General features: G+C 41.3%; 4 protein-coding genes and 2 pseudogenes across 4 annotated transcripts; 2 read left to right on the plus strand and 4 right to left on the minus strand.

Annotated features, from left to right (window-relative positions):
• Positions 1 to 5,441: 5,441 nt before the first annotated feature.
• LOC149110656 (uncharacterized) lies at positions 5,442 to 9,281 on the plus strand. The gene is made up of 2 exons (XM_089292314.1): positions 5,442 to 6,284; positions 8,454 to 9,281. Exons 1-2 carry the CDS (start codon positions 5,580 to 5,582, stop codon positions 8,910 to 8,912), a joined length of 1,164 nt encoding a protein of 387 aa, XP_089148440.1. The 5' UTR covers positions 5,442 to 5,579; the 3' UTR covers positions 8,913 to 9,281.
• Positions 9,282 to 9,318: 37 nt separating this feature from the next.
• On the minus strand, positions 9,319 to 9,903 carry LOC149110657 (uncharacterized). The gene has a single exon (XM_089292461.1). The coding sequence runs from the start codon at positions 9,886 to 9,888 to the stop codon at positions 9,358 to 9,360; it is 531 nt and encodes a 176-aa protein (XP_089148587.1). The 5' UTR covers positions 9,889 to 9,903; the 3' UTR covers positions 9,319 to 9,357.
• Positions 9,904 to 9,906: 3 nt separating this feature from the next.
• Positions 9,907 to 11,751, minus strand: LOC149110658 (uncharacterized; annotated as a pseudogene).
• Positions 11,752 to 14,341: 2,590 nt separating this feature from the next.
• On the minus strand, positions 14,342 to 18,582 carry LOC149110659 (uncharacterized). Its single transcript, XM_089292695.1, has 3 exons — positions 18,223 to 18,582; positions 17,404 to 17,537; positions 14,342 to 14,926 (listed from the first exon to the last, which is right to left on the minus strand). The coding sequence occupies exons 1-3, from the start codon at positions 18,259 to 18,261 to the stop codon at positions 14,596 to 14,598; spliced, it is 504 nt and encodes a 167-aa protein (XP_089148821.1). The 5' UTR covers positions 18,262 to 18,582; the 3' UTR covers positions 14,342 to 14,595.
• Positions 14,951 to 16,593, minus strand: LOC149110660 (uncharacterized; annotated as a pseudogene).
• Positions 18,583 to 20,725: 2,143 nt separating the features above from the next.
• On the plus strand, positions 20,726 to 22,104 carry LOC149110661 (uncharacterized). The gene has a single exon (XM_089292597.1). It carries the CDS (start codon positions 21,094 to 21,096, stop codon positions 21,592 to 21,594), a length of 501 nt encoding a protein of 166 aa, XP_089148723.1. The 5' UTR covers positions 20,726 to 21,093; the 3' UTR covers positions 21,595 to 22,104.
• The last annotated feature ends 860 nt before the right edge of the window (positions 22,105 to 22,964 follow it).

Raw genomic sequence — 22,964 nt, forward strand, 5'->3', positions numbered from 1 at the left:
AATTTGCATAATGCGGTATGTTGAAAGAACTCTATTGTTGAGCACTCTAGTCTGTTTTTGTTCCATTTGTGGGCCTCGCTTTGTGGGAAATATACAAAAAGAGAGTTAATCCATGTCGTTATCACAACATTGTTTCATTATTTCACGCAAGGTACATAAAACTACAGACAAAGCCCAAAATATAAGTTCAAACACGCTACATGTATTACGTGACTGGTGTCACGTAATATTTATTTTCAGTTAGCTCCAATTGGAATTACTAGATTATTGAGGTTTAGACACTTGCTTATAATAGAGACATAGCAGGGTTTGTCTTTCCCGTTTATATACACTCGATTAGTCTGCAAATATTCGAAAGCAGACTGGTCTTTTAAAGTATTTTTTAACCATTGTGTGTCGATTTTGATCTTCATGGAAAACGGATCAATCAGAAGCACTAAATCAGTAAATGAAACGAAGAGGCTTTATTAACGTGATCCAGCTAGGCCAAGGAAGCAGGTTTTCTTCAAAAAATAGAGTAAGACTGTTTAATGTCTATCCCACGATCTGACCTCGGTTGGAATTTGGCCTAGTCCAAACGTCGTGCTTCTGCCATGCCGAACTCAAATAAATTTGGCCCGGCAGTGGCATGACAAAAAGCTATGAAAGATTCAAATGTCGAATTTAATGCATTCGCGCAGAAGATCGGAAGAAGTTTGCTTTGCTGAAGACCTTTGTAAATGCTAGAAAGGAACTGCAGCTGATGCAGCAGGATATGAATTCACAGGGACGGCGGAGTCTTTTTTCAAGTGAAAGATGGGGGGGTGGGGGGAGGAGGAAGGCGCGGGGCTTGAAAACGAGCGGTGCCGGTGCAAGTTTGTAGAGGGGTCTAGGGGCATCCCCCCTCCAAGAAAACCTTTTTAAGTCTAGGGGCTTGGAAATGGTATTTTTGACATTCTCCATGGTGTAGTTCTTGAGAAAATCAACCTAGTGGATGAACTATAAAATGACAGGTACTTTTGGTGCATTTACAACAATATATTTTGAAGGTATTGTGAGCTTGATACATCTTTCTCAGCCCTCCATGATATATCACGGCCTTAGTACTCCGCCGTCCCTGGTTCAGTTTGGCACGTGCATGGCAAAAGCACGCCGTTCGAAGCCAAGTCGCGCCACTGCCGTGCGGAACGCCATTAGGCCCGCTGTGCTAAGTAGTCGCGCCGACTTTAATTCAGCCTGCCGAACTGAGTGAATGCATGGTTTCAAACGTCGTGCTACTGCCGCGCTTGAATCGAAGTTCTCGGTATTCACATTGAAACAATTTACAAGACTAGAACATGGGATAAACTAAGCATATTGAAAACTTTATATTAAATTAAATTTTGAGGGGTTCCGTCGGCTGTCGAAGAATTCAAGCCCCTATGGAAATGGCAAAAATTGCGTAATTTTACGGACTTAAAAGTCCTTTTAGTTTGCCCAATATCGGGTCGAAATAAATACTTTGATTAACTTTTGGTCTTCTTCAATCAGTATTTGGAACAAAAAATCTGGGCAGTAAGAACGCGTGCCAGCAAGCACAAACGTTTTTAAGGCTAGGTGAACTTTTTTGCATAATTGACGAAAATTGAAAAGTCTCTCCATAGAATGGCTACTCGATATATTTCTAACAGTGTTGTTTCGTCGTTGTTGGTGCTTTGAATTACTTAGCCTTAATAGTTTCCAAATAATAAAGAAAGAGGGAAAATCGATGGTTAAACTGATAACCAATTAGATAACACATTATCCTCTGTCATATTTTTCGGCTCAATCCCCGTAAAAAGTACCGCAAAAGCTCTCGTGGTGGACCTTTTGAAGATTAACCCCGAAAATGTACGACGAGCACCCCCGTTATTTTTAACAGTCTCGATTTCAAACAGTCTTACTCTATTTTTTAAGAAAACTTGCTTCCCTGGTCTGGCTGGATCACGTTAATAAAACCTCTTCGTTTCATTTCGTGTATTTAATTGATTCGTTTTCTATCAAGATCAAAATTGACACACATGCTAAAATTTACTTTAAAAGACCAGTCTCCTTTCGAATATTTGCAGTCTAATCGAGTGTATATAAACGGGAAAGACAAACCCTGCTGTCTCTATTATAAGCAAGTGTCTAAACCTCAATAATCTAGTAATTCCAATTGGAGCTAACTGAAAATAAATATTACGTGACGCCAGTCACGTAATACGTGTAGCGTGTTTGAACTTATATTTTGGGCTTTGTCTGTAGTTTTATGTACCTTGCGTGAAATAATGAAACAATGTTGTGATAACGACATGGATTAACTCTCTTTTTGTATATTTCCCACAAAGCGAGGCCCACAAATGGAACAAAAACAGACTAGAGTGCTCAACAATAGAGTTCTTTCAACATACCGCATTATGCAAATTTGAGAAAAGACTGTCGCGAACTTTTGCATTTTACCTGTGTGAACCTCGATTGCCCAGAAATGTTTTCCATATTATTATAGTAGAAACGACACTCGTTTGCACAGTACTTGTTTTAGTTCCATATCGGACATATCAAGATGCGTTTTAAGCCCATAAAACTACGCAATTTTTGCCGTTTTCATAGGGGCTTTAGAAGGCAATTCTTCAACAGTCGACGCAATCCTTCAAAATGCTTGAAAAATTGAAATCTCCCTATTGTTAGGTAGAAGAAAAGCAAAGGTATTATGCTAAGTTAACCTCGGGTTCTAGTTTTGTAAATTGTTTCAATGCGAATACCAAGAACTTTGTCTATTTTCCAGATATTTTTTGCATATTTAATGAGGCAAAAAGCTATATTTTCGTTTTTTTGCGAATTTCTCGAAGTCTTTGAATTCTAAGAAAATCGGAAAAATATTTTCGAAAGTGGCTCCCTAAAAGCGTTCTTTAGGCAAAGTTTCGGGATTTTCGATTTTTCCAACCTGGCCAGCCATTCTCGATATTTCCAGTCAGTGACTTCTAATTTTGGTGCAAAATTTCAGCGTTAATTCATAATTTCACATGTGAAATTACAAAATTGCTTCGGCAACATCTCTTGTATCTCGATCTGTGCCAAGATGGCACTGAGATTTAAGACGGTGACCATTGAAGAAGTTATGGAATTAACAGAAGCAGCAGAAAACTTAAATATGCAAAAGAGCACAATTAACTGGGTAAGGGTTTTTGAGAAGTGGTGTGACGAAAATAGCCTTGAGAAACACCTGGAGATGATTCTTCCTGAGCAGTTCAATTAAGTACTCGAGCGGTTTTACGCCCCTGTGTGTAAACAAGACGGAACCCATTGCGAACCTGGGTCCCTAAAACTGATTATCCAACCACTCAGTGTGAAAAACGGTGGTCAGTTCCAAAATTCGAAATAATGACAATAACTGGCCATCGACAAGAACAAAGCATTCATACCTGCGACTCCGGGAACAAAGATGACCAGCGACAACTTTCTAACCTGATAATTGATGACAAAGAAGTCCAGTTTAACCAGAAAAAAAGCGATATTAGAGAGCTTAGGGACGGCGCCTACTTTTGTTAGTGCGCACACGTTGTGCACATTATGCAAGGCATGGTTTAAGCGCCACACGCGCGCTGGGTTGACATGACGCAGTCAACTATGCTACCAAGTCGCAACCAAATTGAAAGCAAAATTTTCCTTCTGTGACTAAATCAACTTTAATGAACCTGTACTTAAACCAGGAACACCAGAACAGCAGCATATCGCTAACCACTAACTGTTAACGTCTTCCAGCTGAAAAAGTAGTTGTTATCTGTCGAAAATTATACTGAAATGCAACTGTAAACATGTACCTGCAGATGGCGTAGTGCGCGCGCAAAACAAGTGCGAGATACGCAAATGTTTTACTTACTGATCAATAACGATTTCTTAAAACATAAGTAGGCGAATATTAACGTTCAAAGCCGACGTTTCGGCGTCATCGTGACATCACTCTCAAAGCAAGCTGAATAAATAATGCGAAGATTTGATTTCTATACAGTCTCTACAAATTAACAGAGTAACAGAGGATCACAAGTTCTTCAAGTGAATGCCTTTGTGCAAAGCGAGTCCGTTTGCACGTTTAGGGATGGTTTAAGTTTTGTTACAAAAAGTATCTCCTTAAAGAACTTGCCTGCTTATGTTTCAAAAAAATTGTTAAAATAGTGCAATACTGTTTACGTAATAGTTTACTAAGGAACGAGTGTGAGATTCACGTAAGTCATGCTGTCGCCTTTTTTGACTCCCTGACAAGAATTTATTCCCGACTGCAGATTCGTAAACTCACCAGTAGCTGGTAGCAGCAATTGTGACCAGAAATCTTCTCACAAATTGCGACATTGTTTTCCAGGGCATGGTAAAAGGAGGAGAGGCAATGCACTGTCCAAAGTGTAATAATAATAATAATAATAATAATAATAATAATAATAATGGGGAGGAAAGAGATCGGCTACCAGCACTGCGAAAGGTCAACAGAAAGAAGTTAAAGGCAGAGGTTAAGAAAGTAAATCAAGTACTGAAAAAAATGGCCCTGGAGGGAATAACTAACACCAATGACCTTATCTATGCTGGAGCTGTTGTTGTTACAGAAGAACTAGGTGTGAGGAATAAGAAAGGAACAAAACCAAAAGAACCCTTATGGAAACGAAGATTGACAACACAAGTCAAAGAAATGAGACGGGATCTAAGTAGAGTGACAGCACTGTTGCATGGCAGAATGTTAAAAGAACACCACAAACGTGAACTGGAGTGAAAGTACAAGATTGCTGAAATAGGCCTTAAACATGTCTCTGAAGATCTCAAACAAAGAATTACTGCCAAGGCTACAAAGATCCGAAGATACCAGAACAGAAACAAACAATTCCATCAGAACAGATTGTTCGAGACAGACCAGAGAAAATTTTATATGGAACTAAGTGGAGACAAAATCTCATCTGATATGAGACCTGATTCAGAAGAAGCCAAGCAATTTTGGGAGAGCATTTGGAGCATAGACTCAACACATCATAAGGATGCCGAATGGTTAAAGAAGTTGAAAGAGGAAGTGGAGTTGCCACAGCAAGCTGAGTTGTCCATCACCATAGACATGGTGACACAGTTTCTCAGGAAAGTTCCGAACTGGAAGGCACCAGGACCAGACATGGTGCAGGGGTTTTGGTTGAAGAACTTTACAGGCCTACACCACAATATCGCAAACCAGCTTCAAGTATGCTTAGACTGTGGGAACGTTCCTGGGTGGATGACCAAGGGAAGAACTGTCCTTATAATAAAAGACCCAGAGAAAGGCACAGTAGCAGGAAATTACCGCCCCATAACCTGTTTACCTGTAATGTGGAAGTTGCTAACAGGGATAATATCTGACAAGCTCTACGAATTCCTGGATACCAAGAGCGTACTACTGGATGAGCAGAAAGGTTGCAGGAAAGGCTCCCAAGGAACCAATGACTAGCTCTTTATTGATAAAATGGTCCTACGAGAGGCCAAATCAAGAAAGAAGAATCTTGCAATGGGCTGGATTGATTATAAGAAGGCTTACGATATGATACCGCATTCCTCGATTCTTGAATGTCTAGAACTATTTGGTGCAGCTCAAAATGTTAAGACCTTACTGGAAAATTCCATGGAATGGCTGGCAAACGGAACTTACATCAAACGGAGAAAGTCTTGGAAGTGTCTCCATCAAAAGGGGCATCTTCCAGGGTGATTCCCTATCCCCCCTCCTTTTTGTGGTCTCCATGATTCCGCTGTCCCTAGTTCTCAGAAAGTGCGAAGCGGGATACACATATGCCAACAAGACAAAGGTCAATCACCTTCTCTTTATGGATGATCTGAAGCTTTACGCCAGAAGTGAGTGCCAACTGGACTCACTGATACAATCAGTGGGAATATTCAGCAATGACATCGGTATGAAATTTGGCATTGAGAAGTGTGCTGTCTTGGTCATAAAATGTGGCAAACTGGCACAGACAGAAGGCATAACACTACCAGATGACACTACAATAAGAGCAATGGAAGAAAGCGAAGGGTACAAGTATCTAGGAGTGCTTGAGGCCAGCGACATGCTTCATGACCAAATGAAGGACAAAATCAGGAAAGAATACTTACGACGCGTTAAAAGAGTTGCCCGCTCAAAGTTGAACGGTGGAAACTTGATACAAGCCATAAACACCTGGGCAGTGTCACTCGTTAGATATGCAGGAGGAATACTTGAATGGAGGAAACAAGAACTTCGGGACCTAGATCGCAGAACAAGAAAATTGCTAACCATGAATGGAGGGTTCCATCCACGGGACTGCGTGGCATGACTTTATGTGCCGAGGAAGGACGGAGGGAGAGGTTTGATATCCGTAGAGGATTGTGTCAATCAAGCAAAGGTATCGCTAGAATGTTATGTCCAAACAAGTGAGAAAGAACTGTTTAAAGCCGTCAGGAGGGATGGGGATGAGAATAGAGAAACAGCTGCCAACTTTAAAGCGAGGAGAAGAACTGAAAATATTCAAGACTGGAAAGAAAAGCCGTTATATGGACAGTTTGCAAGACAGGGTGAAGAACAAAGAAGTGAGGAAACATGGACCTGGTTAAAGTGCACCTAACCCCCAAATTTTTTTTTCGCTAAAACAAATCTAGACTTTATATGAAGCATTTGGGCGAAGAAATTTTTGAATTTGGTTGAATCCTCGATTTCCTATGCCCTTTCAAAGTCGCGATTAAGTGTTTCACGACTGCGTTTTAGGGAGTCTGGGGCGGCGGTACCTGATGACGTCTACCCAGGAACCAAACACAATAGCGCCTCAGTCAACTCACTGTATTTGCTCGAGAAAATAGAATGCAAAACTAATCGTTCCGATGTATTTTGGGACTAAAACGTCCAAGTTTTGTCTTAGAATCATTTCTTTTTCGTCACTGGAGTCAGAGTTAAGTTTCGATTCAGAAGGCTCCGAAATAAACTTCGATCGAGCACGTTCGGCAACTGTGAACTCACTGCTTAGAGCTTTGAGAACAATTTGCAATATTTCAAGTGACGACGGGGAAGACGTCTTTGCGGACGAGCTGCTTGTATATTAGGAATGGAAAGCTAGATACGAAGTGGAGGAGCAGGCAAACGAACAGCAGGAAAGAAAACTCAAGGACTGCTTTGGATGGTAATTTCGTCAACTAAATATAAGATTCCCATGCGTGTTTATAGCCTGTTTACATTTGTCCTAACCGAGAATGTATTTTGTCAAGGTTCTGTTAAATCCAGTTTGTGTTTTACTTTCAGTTGAATGCTTCATGTTTATAAGAGCGACGTACGTGTTGCAGTTTTCGAGACTTGATGACCTCCAAAACATTGGCTTCGATCGATTGAAAATCGTATTGTTTGGACCTGTATTTTTGAAGCTGCGGGAAGCAAGGCGGAAGGAAACATTTCATACAATTACCGATTTCACATTGTCACGTTTTAAGTCGTAACTCCAAATAACCAATGTAAATTGTTCTCAAAGTTTGCAGTGAAATTCGTCGGATAAGCGAAAAGGATGTGTTCCCTAAGCGGTCCGCAGATAATGTTACGCGGTCATATTTTCGACGCTATTGCACAGAATCTTTGTCACACTGCTGATTTCCAAACCTTCGAAAAACTCTGTGAGTCTAACAATTTTGTTATCATGTAATCCTAGAGGATTAATCTTCGACTTTCATCTAAATTGAAAGAGAAATAAGTGTTGGTTGGCGGCGTACAGTTGCGATCTATTTACGTATCATTATAACGCTTCTTGATCGTGACCGGATCACACAACTTTGCTGGTTATGTTATAAATACTGTGGGATTGGAAGATATAGGTTGTCGGTGGTATTTCTACAAATTGCTGGTTAGCTTTAAGCAGAAAATTTATGAAAACAGCGTTCGAAAGTCTGCAGAACAAATTCCAGTGAGAGTTCTTCAATGGTTCTCACAGATTCAGTTCGCTTGTTTCGGTTCGACAAAATCAACCATCGTTTACGTCTTTATTGCACCATTAGGTGATCATCGCCAGTAAATTGTACAGTATACCTTTCTTTAAATCTGGAATATTGCTGCAACAGCCGATAGCACCTCTGGAAGGCGTTTCTGCGCACTTTTCGAATGTGTATTGCACCATCCTGAAGGAGATGAGAGGAAATGAGATATCCAACCTTCCTGGGTAGACATCACAAGAGCTGCTGGACCCATTCTCCTCAAACTCGGTCATGAAACAAAATGGCGGTGTTTTGGAGCTATTTTCGAGATTTCGTTGTGGCACAGAAAATCGAGGATTTAACGGAATCCAAAAATTTTTTCGCAGAACTATTTCAAATAATAAGTAGATTCGTTCTAGTGAAAAAAATTTTTGGGGTTAGGTGCACTTTAAAAGAAGGAAAGCTCAAGAGAGAAACAGAAGCTCTTATCATTGCTGCACAAGATCAAGCAATACGAACAAACTATATTAAAACGATGGTTGACAAGTCAGAATGAGCCGAAATGTAGAATCTGTAAGCAGAGTAATGAGACCATTAGCCATATTGTAAGTTTGTGCTCGAAACTGGCACAAAAAGAATACAAAAGGAGACATGATAACGTGGCTAGAGCAATCCACTGGGACCTGTCAGGAAAATGTGGGTTTGAACAAAAGGAGAGATGGTATGACCATGTTCCAGACAGTGTGCTTGAAAATGAGGATTACAAACTTCTATGGGACTTCAGTGTGCAAACAGACCATGAAATAGGGGCTAGGAGACTGGATTTGGTGATCATTGACAAGAGAGACAAGAGCTGTCAGATTATAGATGTGGCAATTCCAGAGGATAATGGGGTGAGAGAGAAGGAAGATGAAAAAGTTGAAAAGTATCAAGATCTCGCAAGAGAAGTTCAAAAAATGTGGGGTGTGAGGACAAAGGTTATTCCAGTGGTAGTGGGAGCATTGGGATAAATACCACTGAGATTGAAGGACAATCTGAGAGCCATTGAGGTGGGCATTCCTGTTGGACTGATCCAGAGTTGTGCATTGTTGGGGTCGGCAAGAATTCTTAGAAAGGTGCTGGAGATGTAGAAAGAAGAGAAAAAGCAAACAAGGGGTGTTTCTTGGCCTCCCTAGGCAACATGTTGAATATCAATATCATCAATAGCTGTGTGAATCTTTAATAATAATAATAATAGTAATAATAATTTAAAAAAAAACATCATAACATTAATTAACATATTCCATACAAATTGGTGTATACAAGGTAAAAGTAAGTAAAAGAAATAAACTATTAAAACCTATTTCAACAGTGTTTACATAATGGTTCCCTCGTGGGTTTCAACGTCAATATCGGTATATTACGAGGTAAAAGTAAATAAAAGAAATAAACTATTGAAACCTATTTCAACAGTGTTTACATAATGGCTCCCTCCTGGGTTTCAACGTCAATATCAATGTTCTTAAAGTCACAAAAGGCTTTCCTTCTAGCTCTTGAACCTCTTAGGCAGATTAGTGCGGATCTTAGTAAAGCGAAGGATGTCCTTGCTCTTATCCAGGAGATTGTTTTAGCATAATGTTCTCCTTTCTTGATGGAGATCAGCTGCGCCAGTCTGGAATGGTATTGCAAGCACTCGTTTCCCATGCCGCCTATTGACGTGAAAATAACGGGTGTAAAAGTTCCTTGTTCGATATCCAAAACCCTCCCCGCATAAAGGCGCTTCTTGTTCTCATGATTGCGGTATTTCTGTTGGAGCTCTAGGTCCCTATACGAATCAGCATTAGGGTGACAAACCCTCACATCAAAGAATGCTGATCGTTGGTTCTCCCAGAACCCGCGCACATGAATATCTAATCTCGCATCTGGAGCTCGATTAGAACCTCTTCCCAGCTGTTCACCCGAGATGTCTTGCAGGACAGGCTCAATCTCAACATCAGTACAAACCATATTCAGGAGTTCGGCTTCTTAGTCCCTGAGCTCATTGTGACGTTGGGTAACGAACCCACCTCTCTTGCATATCATTGTGTGGTCCACTGTAAAAGCATCACTGCATACACAGGTGGAGGGGATATCATCAACTGGCCAATCGTAGCGCAGTTTGATTGCATCGCGGAACTCTCTTATTTAGATTGAAACCCATTTCACAAAGGGGGAGTACCGTCAGCCAAACAGATGACCCTTTTTCTGCAGCAAGGTCAAGTGCCCTTTGGACTTTCTGTGGGGCTACCCATCTGATATGCTCTGCCCTGTCTTGGAGCACCGTTGCTCTCTCACTCCTCATTGCCTGTTGTAGTGGCTTGACCAAAGAATCATCCGGCATCTGATGGGATTGAGCCACGATCTGTTGGACCAGCGGGATGGTAACTTTGACGGAGGAGGATTGCTCAAGATTTGCGTCAAGACATAGGTTTGTCATGCCAAGCCCCCCCTAGACGGACTGGCAGTGCTAGAATGTCCCTGTCCAGCCGAGTGCACCTATGCTCCGTAATTGCAGGGATGAGCACCTTAGATATGGCATTCTCCAAAGGCTCCAATAATTCTTGAATATCAGGCAAAGTTCTCAAAAAATAGGTCCATCGGTGCTTGAGGCCAAAGGTGTAAGCAGCATAACACGCTTGAGGCTGAGAAAGAGCAAACTCTGCCAGCTTGGTAATCTGGGTGACCCAGTTGGTCACCCTCTCGCTAATGTATTCCTCTAGATATTCCCTTGAACCTATCACCGCACCCAGATGTTTTTGTCCCTCTACCGTCACATTGACAGCTGTGTCCTTGAACACTTCTTTCACGCTAGCCTCTTTATTTGGCTTTGAGATAATCCAACATTTCTTGGGGTTGGGAAAATAGCCAAAGACTGGTCCAAGGCTGTTGAGGACATCCCACCATTTCTTGATTTCCATTACGGAGCCAGCTCCACAGGCATCGTCAGCAAACCAGCACTGTTTAGTACTGGATGCCGCCTGCAGGCTTGTGATCAGCGGCTGCACACTTAAGGTGTAGAGGGCCATAGCAAGTGGGTCACCCTGTGTTGTTCCTTCAGCTGACATGATCTCTTTTCCACCGGTAATAAACAAGCGTGCCGACTTCCTGTAAGTATTGATGGCATATGCTGCAATTACAGGGCAGAGAACCCGGATATTATGCAGTGAAGTTGCTCTGTTAAGTGCATTGAATGCATTAGAAGCATCAATGAGCAGTACCGTGTCCGTGTCATCTGCTTCAAATATGGCATGCATAGCATGTATAGCAACCTCGCTGCCGGACTTTTGACCTGCGCATAGCTGGAGTGAACCACTCGCCTCAACCACGTCTCCCTTAAAAACGTTCATTACACACTTTCCAATAATCCTTCGTATCACCTCGCCGACCCCTATAGGCCTCACTGCACCTTCACCTTTATCCAGGGGAATTAATCGGCTTGCCACCAGTGGCTCTATGGTTGCAGGGTCGATATAAGTTGTACATAGTTGTACATAATAGTAATAATAATAATAATAATAATAAATGGGCAGTGGGGTAGGACAGGCTGGTGCCTTAGCCTATTTCGGGAAGATGGACGTTCCCACCCACCATAGTCTGGGGTGGTGTCTCATAATAATAACAATAATAATAATAACAACAATAATAATAATAGTAATAGTAATAGTAATAATAATAATAATATTTAGTGAGGGAATCCAACTCGCCGAAGGTGGTTTTCAATGGAGCCCTCCTAAATATAAATCACCTAAAAATGAGGAACGGTGTAAATAATTAACTTCAATAGGCTTTAATATCTTGCTATTTTACTGATTCCTCGTCCAACAATAGCATGTGTGTTAGCAACGTTGGTCAATTGTGTTAATAGTACTTTTCGTGTGCCGTCCTATCTTATTCTTAGAACTCATTAATTTAATAATGAAAAGTGTGAGATCATTGTAGTCAAGAAAGACGGTTGTGATTGGATGAAGTGTAGCATGTGTAGAACAGAGATTTGCTGGGCCACCAGAGGTCCCAGATGGGGACCTGCAGTAAGTCACCTGGCCACTTCTTCCCTATAAATATTTAAGTAATATATAAAACACGAAAAACAAGATAGACCATGTGTTACCACATCTCCAAACACCCAGTTAAGAGTTTGAAATATGACGCGCAGTTGAGTGTATTAATTTGATGCCCTTCTAGGTGCTTGGAAATGTGCTAAAACACTGTCTTAAGTGTTTGATGTATCCTCTCGATCCAGGCTAAAACTAAGGAAAAATGGAGAAATAAAGTCGTGAAAATGTTTGCTGATTAAGGTCAGATATCCAAACGCCTTTACGGTCGTGATATCCTTTGTTTAAACTTGATGAAAAGTACTAGTAGGGACATTTAGCACCAGGTTTTTCAGCAAAACCCTCTGACGGCGAACGCGAAGAAATCACGTGACTAGGCTCTGAAGTGACGTTTGCGGTTTTCAACTGGTGTTTTCAACGCGAAGAGGTAGGTTTTCACGTAAGTCATTTACGGCAAAGTTTTGAGCCCCATATTAACATTTTTGTCACGTACAAAGATATGAATTACTTAGAGTAAGTTCTTTTTTACATGTTCGGGTGAAAATTAGGGCGAAAGAGCGGCCACTGATGTAATTGTTGTTGAATGAAAAATAACGCTACTGCTGTTCACAATTTCAATATGGTGGCCGCAGCAAGTAAAAACATGTTTTCCTGGCATTTCGCTCTCAGTGGGATTGTTTGTTTAGTGTGATCTAACTGTTGTATATGATCGGTGTCTGAGGTTATCCAAGGAATTTCCCCTTAAGAAACACTTTCTTTTCTGAAGTGGAGACCTAAAGTGTACAGTAGTAACCAGCAATAGTGAATTCTGCTAAAATAATTCAGGGCCATAGCCAGTATGAGGCGAACCGAGGTACTTGCCTCTGAAAAATTTAAATTTACGCTATTTATTATTTTTATTTTTGTGTGTCCACTTGTGTGTCTTGGAGAAAATATTTAGCTGTATAATTTCATAAGATATTTCAGCATTTTTGTCAGGTTCCTGTGAGAGGCTATAGCTTGAAAAATAATAGTGAACATAACAGTAACATACGAAAGTCCTTTTTCTGATATTGCCTTAGCTGGCTACTGCTTTGAAGTTCTTAGTTACTTCATTAGAATTCAATAGTTATAAGTGTTCATCATGTCATAATTTCAATTGAAAGATAATTACATTGACAACCACATTTGTGACAGGAAAAAAGGGGAAGAGATGAGAAAGGCAGCTGTCGAAAGATTAGCAAGTTAATATTTGGAGTAGATTATTGTAGTTTGTAGATAGCAGAGTTGCTGTGTTGGTGTTAGTCCTGTTATTATGGAAGAAGTTCAGATACCTACTCAAGAGGTGTAAAAGGACTTGCAGGATGTGTATAACCCTTGATATTTTTGTAAGCCACTCACTCCAGTAATGACCTCTGATCCATGAATTTCCTTTATTTTAGAATGCCGTAGTGAGAAGTCAGTCAGTGAGTCTGATTCTTCAGATTCTGCTGGAAGTGATAGTGAGCAGAGCACAGCTACAAAAGGTATTTTAAGTAGGAACTTAAAATATTCCAAAGATTAATGGAATGCATCTAAGGCAAAATCAGAGCCATTAATTTTTCAAACAGGCACTGTAAAAACAAACCTACAGGTATGAGTTTCTAAATGAAGTGTATGGAAGACTTGAATTGGTCATTTAGCTTAGCATTCTTTGTGACCTTTGTTCTTTATTAAAGTCTATAAGGTTACTCCCTTTGTACTTATAAGACAGCCAAAAAGGTTTATAAAATAGGAGTCTACAGGAACAAACTGCCTTAATCAATTGGCATGCATGTCTGTGCCAAATAATTAGTCATTCTGGGGCTAGTAAGTCATATGAGGTTATGTATGTTGGGGTTCAATTTTATCCTTGAAGTATTATTTTATTTGTTTTTGGATAACCAAGGATTACAAAGAACTATAACACATCCATATGAAGTTTCCACCTGAGCATATCCTCATGTTAATTTGGGTGGCTAATACAATTATCACTTATGCATAAAAATATTTTGTTTTCACTGATCGTTGCTAAAATTAAATTATGTAGGTCATCCAAAAAAGAAGACCAAGCGTCGCTGTAGCAAGTTGTCTGCAATGGAGATGTTGGCTGATAAATATTCCCAAAAGGCAGAATTTAAAAAGGAAGAACTTGATGTAAGGAGAATGGAACTTGAATTTGCCAAAGAGAAGTATGCTGCAGAATCAGAAGAAAGAAGAGCTAGAGTGGAGTTGGAAATTGAAGAAAGAAGGGCTCTGCTGTCCCTTTTAAAAGATCGTTGTTGAACCATTGAGCTGCTGATTTTCAGAAAATGTTTTCTCAACAGTCATATTCATCTGGGTTCTGTTTCTTCATTGTTTAAAAAAAAAACTTTCTTTTTTTTTTGGATTTTACACAACCATTTCTAACATTATTCAATTTGCACAGAGATGTTATAGCCAGGGTCATAAGTTAATGTTTTATTGATGTTACATGTGCCTTGCTCGATTTGCTCTGAGCATAGTTCTATTAAAAATACACCGATTTGTTTCCTTAAATATCTTTTGTATTTTACACTGTAGTGTGAAAGTTATGCACTAGTACCAGAATCACCATCTCTTGAAAGATATCTTTTAAACCACTAGACTAGTTGTTTGAAAGATATCTTTCAAGAGATGGTGGTTCTAAGTTAAAGTAGGTGCTTGTTTGGGACCCATACAGGCATGTATGGCAGTTCACCAAGATAGAAGCGACTAAATAGTACTTTCCAACTGGCTGAAGCAAAACTCTCAGGTTTTTTTTGAAATCCAAGTAGGCAAAGTTTTGGCATATTTTGCCAAAGCCCCATTCAACACATATTCTTACTTTGCTCATTTGAGTGTTGAACAACTGCTCATCATTTGTCAATTGGACTCCACGAAATGGTGCTAGAATGTTGCGGGTTAGTCCATATGCAGGGTCACCATATATGACATAAAGTGTAAAATGGGGTTAACAGGCCTGCACGACTCTCAAGCGCGTGTTTTAGCCTTTTATAGTTTGGCTCTCACAAGTATATCTTTGAGCGAACGCCCTCTTTGTATGAAACGAGGGGCGGATCCTTGTAGATTTCGCTCAGTAATGGTTATTCTATTAAATGCCATTTTTTCATTAGGATTTGTTTTAGGTTTGACACTGATGGTTGATATTGTGTGACAAAAGGCAAGATTCGTTTGTTTTCCCTCTGTTTTGGTTGGAGGGCTAGTTTCCTCTCCAAAGTTCACTTCAGAGAGGGTTGCTTGAATAAGATTCTCTGGGTAACCTCTCTCAATAAGGTGTGACTTGAAGGTTTTGATTTTCTCTTCAAATATTTTCTTAGAAGAGTTTGTTCTGAGAAGTCTTAAAGCCTCTCCTTTGATGAAACTTTTTTTAACTCCCGGTGGGTGGGATGAAGTAAAGTGTATATATTGGAACGTTTCAGTAGGCTTGAAGTGGGTACGCACATCAAGAACTGAGTCATTTTTTAATCTTTCGCCTTTAGAAATGTTCGTATCCAGGAATGTCGTTTCCGTTTCAGAAACCTCAGCCGTGAATTTTATTGTCGGGTGGTGGTTGTTTGCTTGTTCAATGAACTGTAATATTTCATCCCTGTTTATAGTCCAGACTGAAAATTTGTCGTCTATATATCGTTTCCAGACGAGCGGTTGAAATGCGCTTTGGCTTAGGATTTCTGTTTCTACCTTACTCATGAAGATGTTAGCAAATGCTACTGCCATCTTTCTGCCCATGGCTGTGCCATGTATTTGGAGGTAGTTTTTTCCAGCGAACTGGAATGAGTTTTCCTGTAGAATTAGCCTTAGTGATTGCTCTAGTAGTGGTGTTGGGATAGGAGGTTTGTTTACGTAGAATGTTTCGTATGCTCTGCATACTGTTTGGATTCCCTCCTCTTGTGGTATGTTCGTATAGAGGCTCGTTACGTCCATTGAAACAAGTATAATGTCCGCTGGGACTTTCGTTTTTTCTATGAAATTAATGAAGTCTGTTGAATCTTTGAGATAAGACTTCTGTTGTTTTGCAATAGGCTGAAGTAGTTTGTCAACAAATGATGATAATTTCTCTGTTGGGCCTTCACACCCTGATATTATTGGTCTACCAAGCAGGGTCGGTTTGTGTATTTTAGTAAGGGTGTAGAATTCTGGAATGCGAGGCGGTTTTGGCGTTTCACAAAGCCATTTTTTAGTGATTTCGTCTATGTGGTTTCTACGGTAGAGCTCGTTGATGAGTTGTTCAACCCTATGTTGTGTATAAATTACCATGGGTGTTTCAAGAGGCCTGTAGTGGTTTATGTTGTCTAGGTGGATTTGACCTTCTTGTTTTTTGTCTTCTGTATTCATCACAACAGTGGTTGTTCCTTTGTCTGCCTTTTTAATATTAATTCCGCTGTCACGCTTTAAGGCTTTGAGAGCCGCGCATTCCGCGGGTGATAGATTATTTTTAGGCTTTGTGAGTTTTAAGTCTGCGAGTTCACTCTTCACCTCTTCTAGGTAGCTTTCAAGGGCAACTGATTGTTGTATTGGTGGTTCCCATGTAGATTTTACATGGAAAGGATGTGGTTCGTTGTTTTGCCCGTGAAATATGTACATGAGGCGCATTCTTCTTGCGTACTGATCGAAGTCACACAAGATTTGACGCTTTATTTGTGTGTGTTTTGTCACGGGTGTTTGGATAAATTTGAGCCCTTTTGCCAGCAAATTGATCTGGTCATTTGAGAGTCCTTTGTTTGAGAGGTTTTTTATATGTTTTTGGTTCACCTCTATTTGTATGTGTGATTGTTTCTTTTGTTTGATCTTTCTGCGCTCTTTGCGCTTTTTGTTCGTTAGATTGCCTTTTGCATTCCTTCCTCTTGTGTTTTTTGCATTATTTTTGGCCCCTGTGTTGTAGTGGGAGTCAGAGAATACACATTTGTACTTTTGAACTTATTTATTCTCAATGTCTCCTAATTTTCCCATCATTTTGCTGAACTGGGCAATACTAGCCTGGATACTGCCAGCAATTTCTTTAACATTCGTGATTGTTACATCAGTGTTCCATGCAGCTGGTGCCGAGCACGCTGGTTTGTTTTTACAATTCTCATTTTCAGTTGGCATTTGCACTACTTTTGGTCTCTGATTTTTTTAATTCGACCCTAGCGCGGTCGATTTCACGGTAGTGAAAACGTGTTAGTGCTCTGACGAATTCTTGCTCAGCGTTCTTTCTGAGACGCTTAATGTCCGTTTTAGATTCATTGTCCGCTCTTATCCGAGCCCTCGCCCTGTATTATAGGGGTTCTCGGCAAGTTCCTTTGTCTGTGTGCCTTTTCAATGACTTGATGGCTGATTCTGCGCGGAAGATTTTGCTTTCTGCTGACTGTGGTGGTTGACTGTGGCGACGTTTTCTAGGGTTCTCATTCGTTCTGGGTCACCATATATGATGCAAGGTTCTCCCGTCGGTGTCTGAAGTCTTTGAAGCTTATCAGCAAGACCACTGACCCTAAGCATAAAGGCATCATGCCTTCTTCTCTCCATGGGACCAAACATATGAGCAATAAGGCCATTTGGTGCTTGTACTGACTGAAAGTGAACATGTACTTGTGTTAAAATACATCCTATTCATTAAATCTTTGTAACTCGAAAGGGAAGGGAGGCATGTTCATACAAAATAATAAACTGTAAGGTAATATGCCAATGCAGACAAATTGGTATTCTCGAGGAATGTTCTTTAGGCCACAACCAGACCAAAAGTTTGACAAAAAGTCCAATAACCCATAATTTGAGTTATGAATAGTCAATTTAAACCTATACGATGCTTTGTCAACTCCTAGAAAGTCCCCCCTCTCCCCAGAAAAGGGTCTCGCACATCCCTGTCACTGGAAGCACCACCAACCCCTACATGGATAAAAAACACTCTCTCCTTAGTAATGAGTTTCACATACTCTGCTGTAGATGCTTCCCAGTAAGGAGCTCTACACTTAAAATTTCTCAACTTTTTCTCTGACAAAAAAAGAAGGGACCTGGGTACCCTTTCCCTGCATCAAATTGTGACCTCTTAGGGCTGGTTTCCATATTCCATAACTGTCTGCTCGCCTGAGTTGTCTCAAATTGTGTTCAGGTTATTTAAGATAACCATGCACAGGAAAAATGCTGATGAGACACAAGACTATCCAGACAACAAGGAAGATGGCAATCACCTAGATATAACTGAGGTGTATATGATAGTCCAAAGCCTCGGGGCCCAAACCAAAAACAATCTACATACCTGAAATTTTAAACAGTGTGTTCTTGTGTCACTAAACATAATTCTCTGATTTCATATAGGGTGTGTAATAAGCCTTGGTGTCCCATCTATAAACCCCCAGCACTGGTGTAAGGGGGCACCTTTTGCTTCGACTGCCTGAGAGAACAGCTCCGGATCTAGCCAAACTAGGTTTAATGACGTGAGCAAATGATTGAACCGCTCATAGATATCATCCATCACCTACAAAAGAAAAATAAAACAACAATTATTACATGTTTTATTAATTACAACTGTTAACTCTGCCACCAGTCATTACATTTGCACAGGGTTGCTTGATTTTTGTCTTCGAGTGTGACTACAGTATTGTTTTATTATTTCATTGATTCATTACTTTGTTGAAAATAAGACTGAGTTGAGGTTCATCCCTTCTGAACACTGGAACAAGGTCGCACCATCGATTGGGGTACACAAGTCTTCTCAGCAGAATCATGATGGCTTCCATTCCTGTACACTTGGTTCTTTGTACACATTCATAATATGCTGGTAATTCCAATGCATGTAGCAGGCGTTCCATGTCTTCTTTTTGAAACCTGTGGATGACAATCATATTACCATTCAGGACCCTAGTGGCCATGCATAAAATGAAGGTACAGCTATTTACAAAAGCTTAATACTTTCCTAAACATGGCTTCACACTGTGCATCACTAAGGTCGATCAGGTTTAGCTGTGGAAAGTCCAACTTAACGATTGAAGGGAACATCGTATTGACAAGAAGCAAATCCAAGTCGTCACCGTCGCTACTACTACTAGAGTCATCACGGCTGTTTTCATAGACCATCACCTTAAGAATCTCACTAAACTCGTGTCTAAGAGGTAAATCACATTGGAACTTGGAAACAGTGTTAAATTCTGAAAGCGACCATAATTGTTGTAGCATAAGTTGTAAATTCAGACGTTACCTGGCACCTGCAGCCGCCATTTTGAAGTGTTTATAACCCAAAATTCCTTGTGTTTCTTCCAGTTTTGACTTGACAGAACGACCTGTTACTAAAGTACATTGAGGATTAAACCTCAAACGGCAAACGTCAAACCTCGAACTGTAGTCTCATGTCAGCCGTAATAACGAAAAACGTGGTGCTAAATGTCTCTGATATTGAGCAAGATCCCGGGTTTGGTGATCCCAAGTTTTTGAAAAAAGAAGATGCTGCGAAGAAAAAGGCGTGGACAAACTTTTTAAACCACTTTCCAAAAGCGGACAAAAGCAGGTTCATTTCACAAATAATGATCGACGAGAAAAAAACGTAACCGCCGAGGTGTTTTTCAAAGAAAGCGAAGGCTCGTTTCAAAGCGTCTTCGGCTCAGACAGAAAATATTGGAGCGCGGAAATGAAAGAAGCGCTTCGTTTGGGAGACAGCGGAGGTTTTCCTTACCAGCTGGCGCCACTTGGTTCAAGTTTCCTTGCCCATCCCTGCGGTACCTTTCGACGGCAAAGCACCAAGCTTAAAAAAAATATTCAACGACGCAATCCAAATCTATGTCACGTCTGACCAATATTTCACGACAAAATTCCGAGAAATATTCCAAAAAACCAAACTCGGGCACACTTCTGGAACCGAAATGCACGGCAGTGGCACGCGGATTGTGAACAGTATGGGCGGTGTCCAGCTGGAAATCGAGCGGAAAGCCAAAGGCTCAGGCAACATGAAATGCCATGTATTCGTGATCGCTGACTCCCAGTTCAACTTTATGGAAAGACAGCTAGAATCTGTACAGTTTTAATATACACGGACCCAAGCAAGATACCCTTCAACGCTGTCATTGTGGGGCCGACGAATTCAGGCAAATCAAGGTTTGTGGTGGACCAGATCTACGGCCCCTTCTGCGGAAAGTTCAACTACATCGTGCTCATGTGTGCGACGTTTACGCACAACAAGAGCTACCATCGGCTTGGCGAAAACAATCCCCGACATATGGGCATCAGCGTTTGGGCGCTGAGCCAGAAGATGACCGGCATAACAGCTTCCTTCCGGTAGAACGTTGTGGTGATTGTCCTCTTTTACACCCCCTCGGCCAGGACAACGAAAGCCATCTTCGATGATTACGCCGGCGAACTCTCCCCGGATGAGTACAAAGGTCTGGTTTCAAAGCTGAAAGAGCAAAAGTTCTCTTATCTAGTGTTGTCGCTTCGCCACCCCTACAGGGTAAAGTTATTTTGAATAAAAAAATTAAAGTTGTATATAGCCTTGCACAATGGCTGGAGAAGAGGCCGTGTTAGCAGAAGTTATGAATGTTCTTCAAACCGAGCCCGAGTCATCGAGTGGGCCAGAAGGAAGCATTGTTCCAACTGCTGGACCTGACATTCATGCTCTTTGCGAGCAGCTGGCCGTGCTGGTGTCCACAGGCAAAGCCAAAAAGGCCATCAGAGTCCAGCTAACCCATGAGCAGGTGAAGCGCCTGAGCGACAAAGAGGTCGAGAAATACACGAAACGCTACGAGACTTGCATGGGCTCAAAGACAACAGAAAGCAGTCGGAATGGTCGTTAACATCAAAGACATCGACGCTTACCAAAAAGAACTCAGAAACGACTACATCATAAACAAAGAGCTCTCCAATCTGGCCGGCAACCTTGCTTTGAAGTGCGGCTGGTTTCTTGCTGCGGCCAACGCGGCGCTGATCACCACAAAACATGTTGAATTTAGTCCACAGTTGTCGGAGCAGAGCCACCCTTCTCGTGATGAATATGGATATCCGCTTGAAGGCGTTGATGAAGTACCCGGCTCAGCAACTGCAGAATAACTGGTCAGCAGTCATCAATAACTGGTGAGGACTTGCTGACAAAATTGTTATTAATTAAACTTTTTCATTTGCTTAGAATGCAATTTGTTTCAGAATGTCTACCAAACAATCCGAGAGCGCACCTGCCGTCACGGCGCATACGCAGGGTGAGACCCTGGCAGCACCTGCCGCCAATATCACACAGCAAGCGACAACTCCGACTGCAACCATGCAACACGTAAAAAATCCAAAGCGTGTTGCTGCTGGAAAAATGGTTGCTGAAAGAACGCGGCTGGCACGGGAACAACAGAAGAAAGCAGCTGAGGCTTACCTCGCGGAAAACAAGGAAAAAGCCGCCACAGCTGCTCCCGAGCCAGCCCCGACAACAGAAGGTGAAAGCCCAAAGTGCGGCAGAGAAGAAAATAGCAGCCTCAGCACCACCCAATGGCTTGCTGTTGCCAGCATAGTCGTTTCACTGGTAGGGATTCATTACAAACGGGAAGAGCTCAATGGTATGGCCAAGGCTGCTTTTGACAAAAAAATGCCAGAGCCCGCACGTGTTGAGCCAGAACCTGCTCGCGCGACACAGACAAAAGGATTAAAAAAAATGAGTTAAACTTTTGAGTGTAAAGTATATCACGATGCCAAAACTTCACATTGCGCATTTTCTCTTCTATACAGCCGTAATTTTTGGTATAGGGCTTGTATGGTACGACTTCAACAAAAAGGTTTATGAAAGAGTCTCCCATCTTCTCGACATAATGTGGTGTGAAACAGACTAAGAAAAGAAAATAAGAAGAAGAAAAGAAAAAGAAGAAAGAAGAATACAAGAAGAGATAAAAAGACTAGAAGAGAAGAAAAGGATAGAAGAAGAATAGACAGATTAATTTTGTTTTAAACTTTTGTTCTTTACTTATATCAAATGCGCCATGTCCGACAACAAGCTTGTCAAGACTGTCATTGAGGCCGCAACTCTCACGGGATTAGCCGCGGGCATCGGCTGGGCTGCAAAAAAGGTTGTGAAAGAGAATTTCACTTCTGATCCCAGCAGCAGCCCGATGAATTACGTGAAGTTCACTGGCATCATGGCAGGCAGCATTGCGCTCAAAAAGTATCTCGAGGACCAGAAAATCCTCCCCAACAGCGTTTAGAAAAAGAAACATAATAATGCAATGGCGCGTTCTTATTTTCCCGTCAAAGTCATCTAAAATGGTTGCATTTGTATATTTTTCATACAATATATTTTCTTATACCGTTGATGCCTTAGATTTTGTTTGGCGTGGTGTTTCTGAAGATTCCAATTATCAAGACTGCGATTTCGAGGATCTTGATACTGAGCACTTTCCATTAACAGAGAAATGCCCTTCGCCTAATCCCAACAAACTGCCACTGCCATACAACAGCAATTAAAAATAGATTTTACAACATATACAATGGCGAGCACCGCGATCATGATTGGCGGGGCTGTATTGAACGCCACGGCTTTTATCGGTGGCAATTATCTGGCAAGGGCGCTTGGTGGGGGCGACAAAGCTGCGCTTGAAGAAAAAAAGCGCCATGACAAAGCTCTCGAAGATTATCAAGCAGCTTACGCTAAATACACATGAGACCGAACACAACTTCGGCTGGATCGTGACTTATGCGCAAACAAAGGCGGAGGCAAAGCAGAACCTCGCCAACACTATGCCTTCAAACTCTACAACCAGGCGCATCCTGACGAACAAATGATACCCCCCAAAGAGCCCAAGTTCTCAGATTTCTATCAGCCAAGTGAGCAGCAGAAAAATGGTGAACTAATGTTTGTGGGCGCCGGGGTGCTCGCTCTGGGCTACGCAGCCTTCCGGTTCCTTTAAACTGTTTTACACCTTACTCATATGGACACCAAACTCGCAAAGGTATACTACGGCCCCGGGGGCTACTGGGAAGGTATCGCCGTGATCAAAAAATTAGCCGAGGCTGCCAAGGTACCTGAAGAAACCGCAAAAA

The sequence above is a fragment of the Orbicella faveolata genome, unplaced genomic scaffold (genome assembly GCF_042242905.1).
Source record: "Orbicella faveolata isolate gen_17 unplaced genomic scaffold, um_ofav_v1 contig_24, whole genome shotgun sequence".
NCBI classification, from domain to species: Eukaryota; Metazoa; Cnidaria; class Anthozoa; order Scleractinia; family Merulinidae; genus Orbicella; species Orbicella faveolata.

What these genes read in the sequence shown, in the direction of transcription:
- LOC149110656 (XM_089292314.1), top strand. Translation starts at nt 5,580, where the DNA reads ATGTTAAGACCTTACTGGAAAATTCCATGGAATGGCTGGCAAACGGAA. An exon ending in TCCATCCACGGGACTGCGTG is followed by an intron (nt 6,285 to 8,453) that starts GCATGACTTTAT and finishes TTGACAAGTCAG; the next exon opens with AATGAGCCGAAATGTAGAAT.
- LOC149110657 (XM_089292461.1), bottom strand. Translation starts at nt 9,888, where the DNA reads ATGGTTTGTACTGATGTTGAGATTGAGCCTGTCCTGCAAGACATCTCG.
- LOC149110659 (XM_089292695.1), bottom strand. Translation starts at nt 18,261, where the DNA reads ATGTTTAGTGACACAAGAACACACTGTTTAAAATTTCAG. An exon ending in CACACTGTTTAAAATTTCAG is followed by an intron (nt 17,538 to 18,222) that starts GTATGTAGATTG and finishes GTTCACTTTCAG; the next exon opens with TCAGTACAAGCACCAAATGG. An exon ending in CAGACACCGACGGGAGAACC is followed by an intron (nt 14,927 to 17,403) that starts TTGCATCATATA and finishes CCATTTTACACT; the next exon opens with TTATGTCATATATGGTGACC.
- LOC149110661 (XM_089292597.1), top strand. Translation starts at nt 21,094, where the DNA reads ATGTCTACCAAACAATCCGAGAGCGCACCTGCCGTCACGGCGCATACG.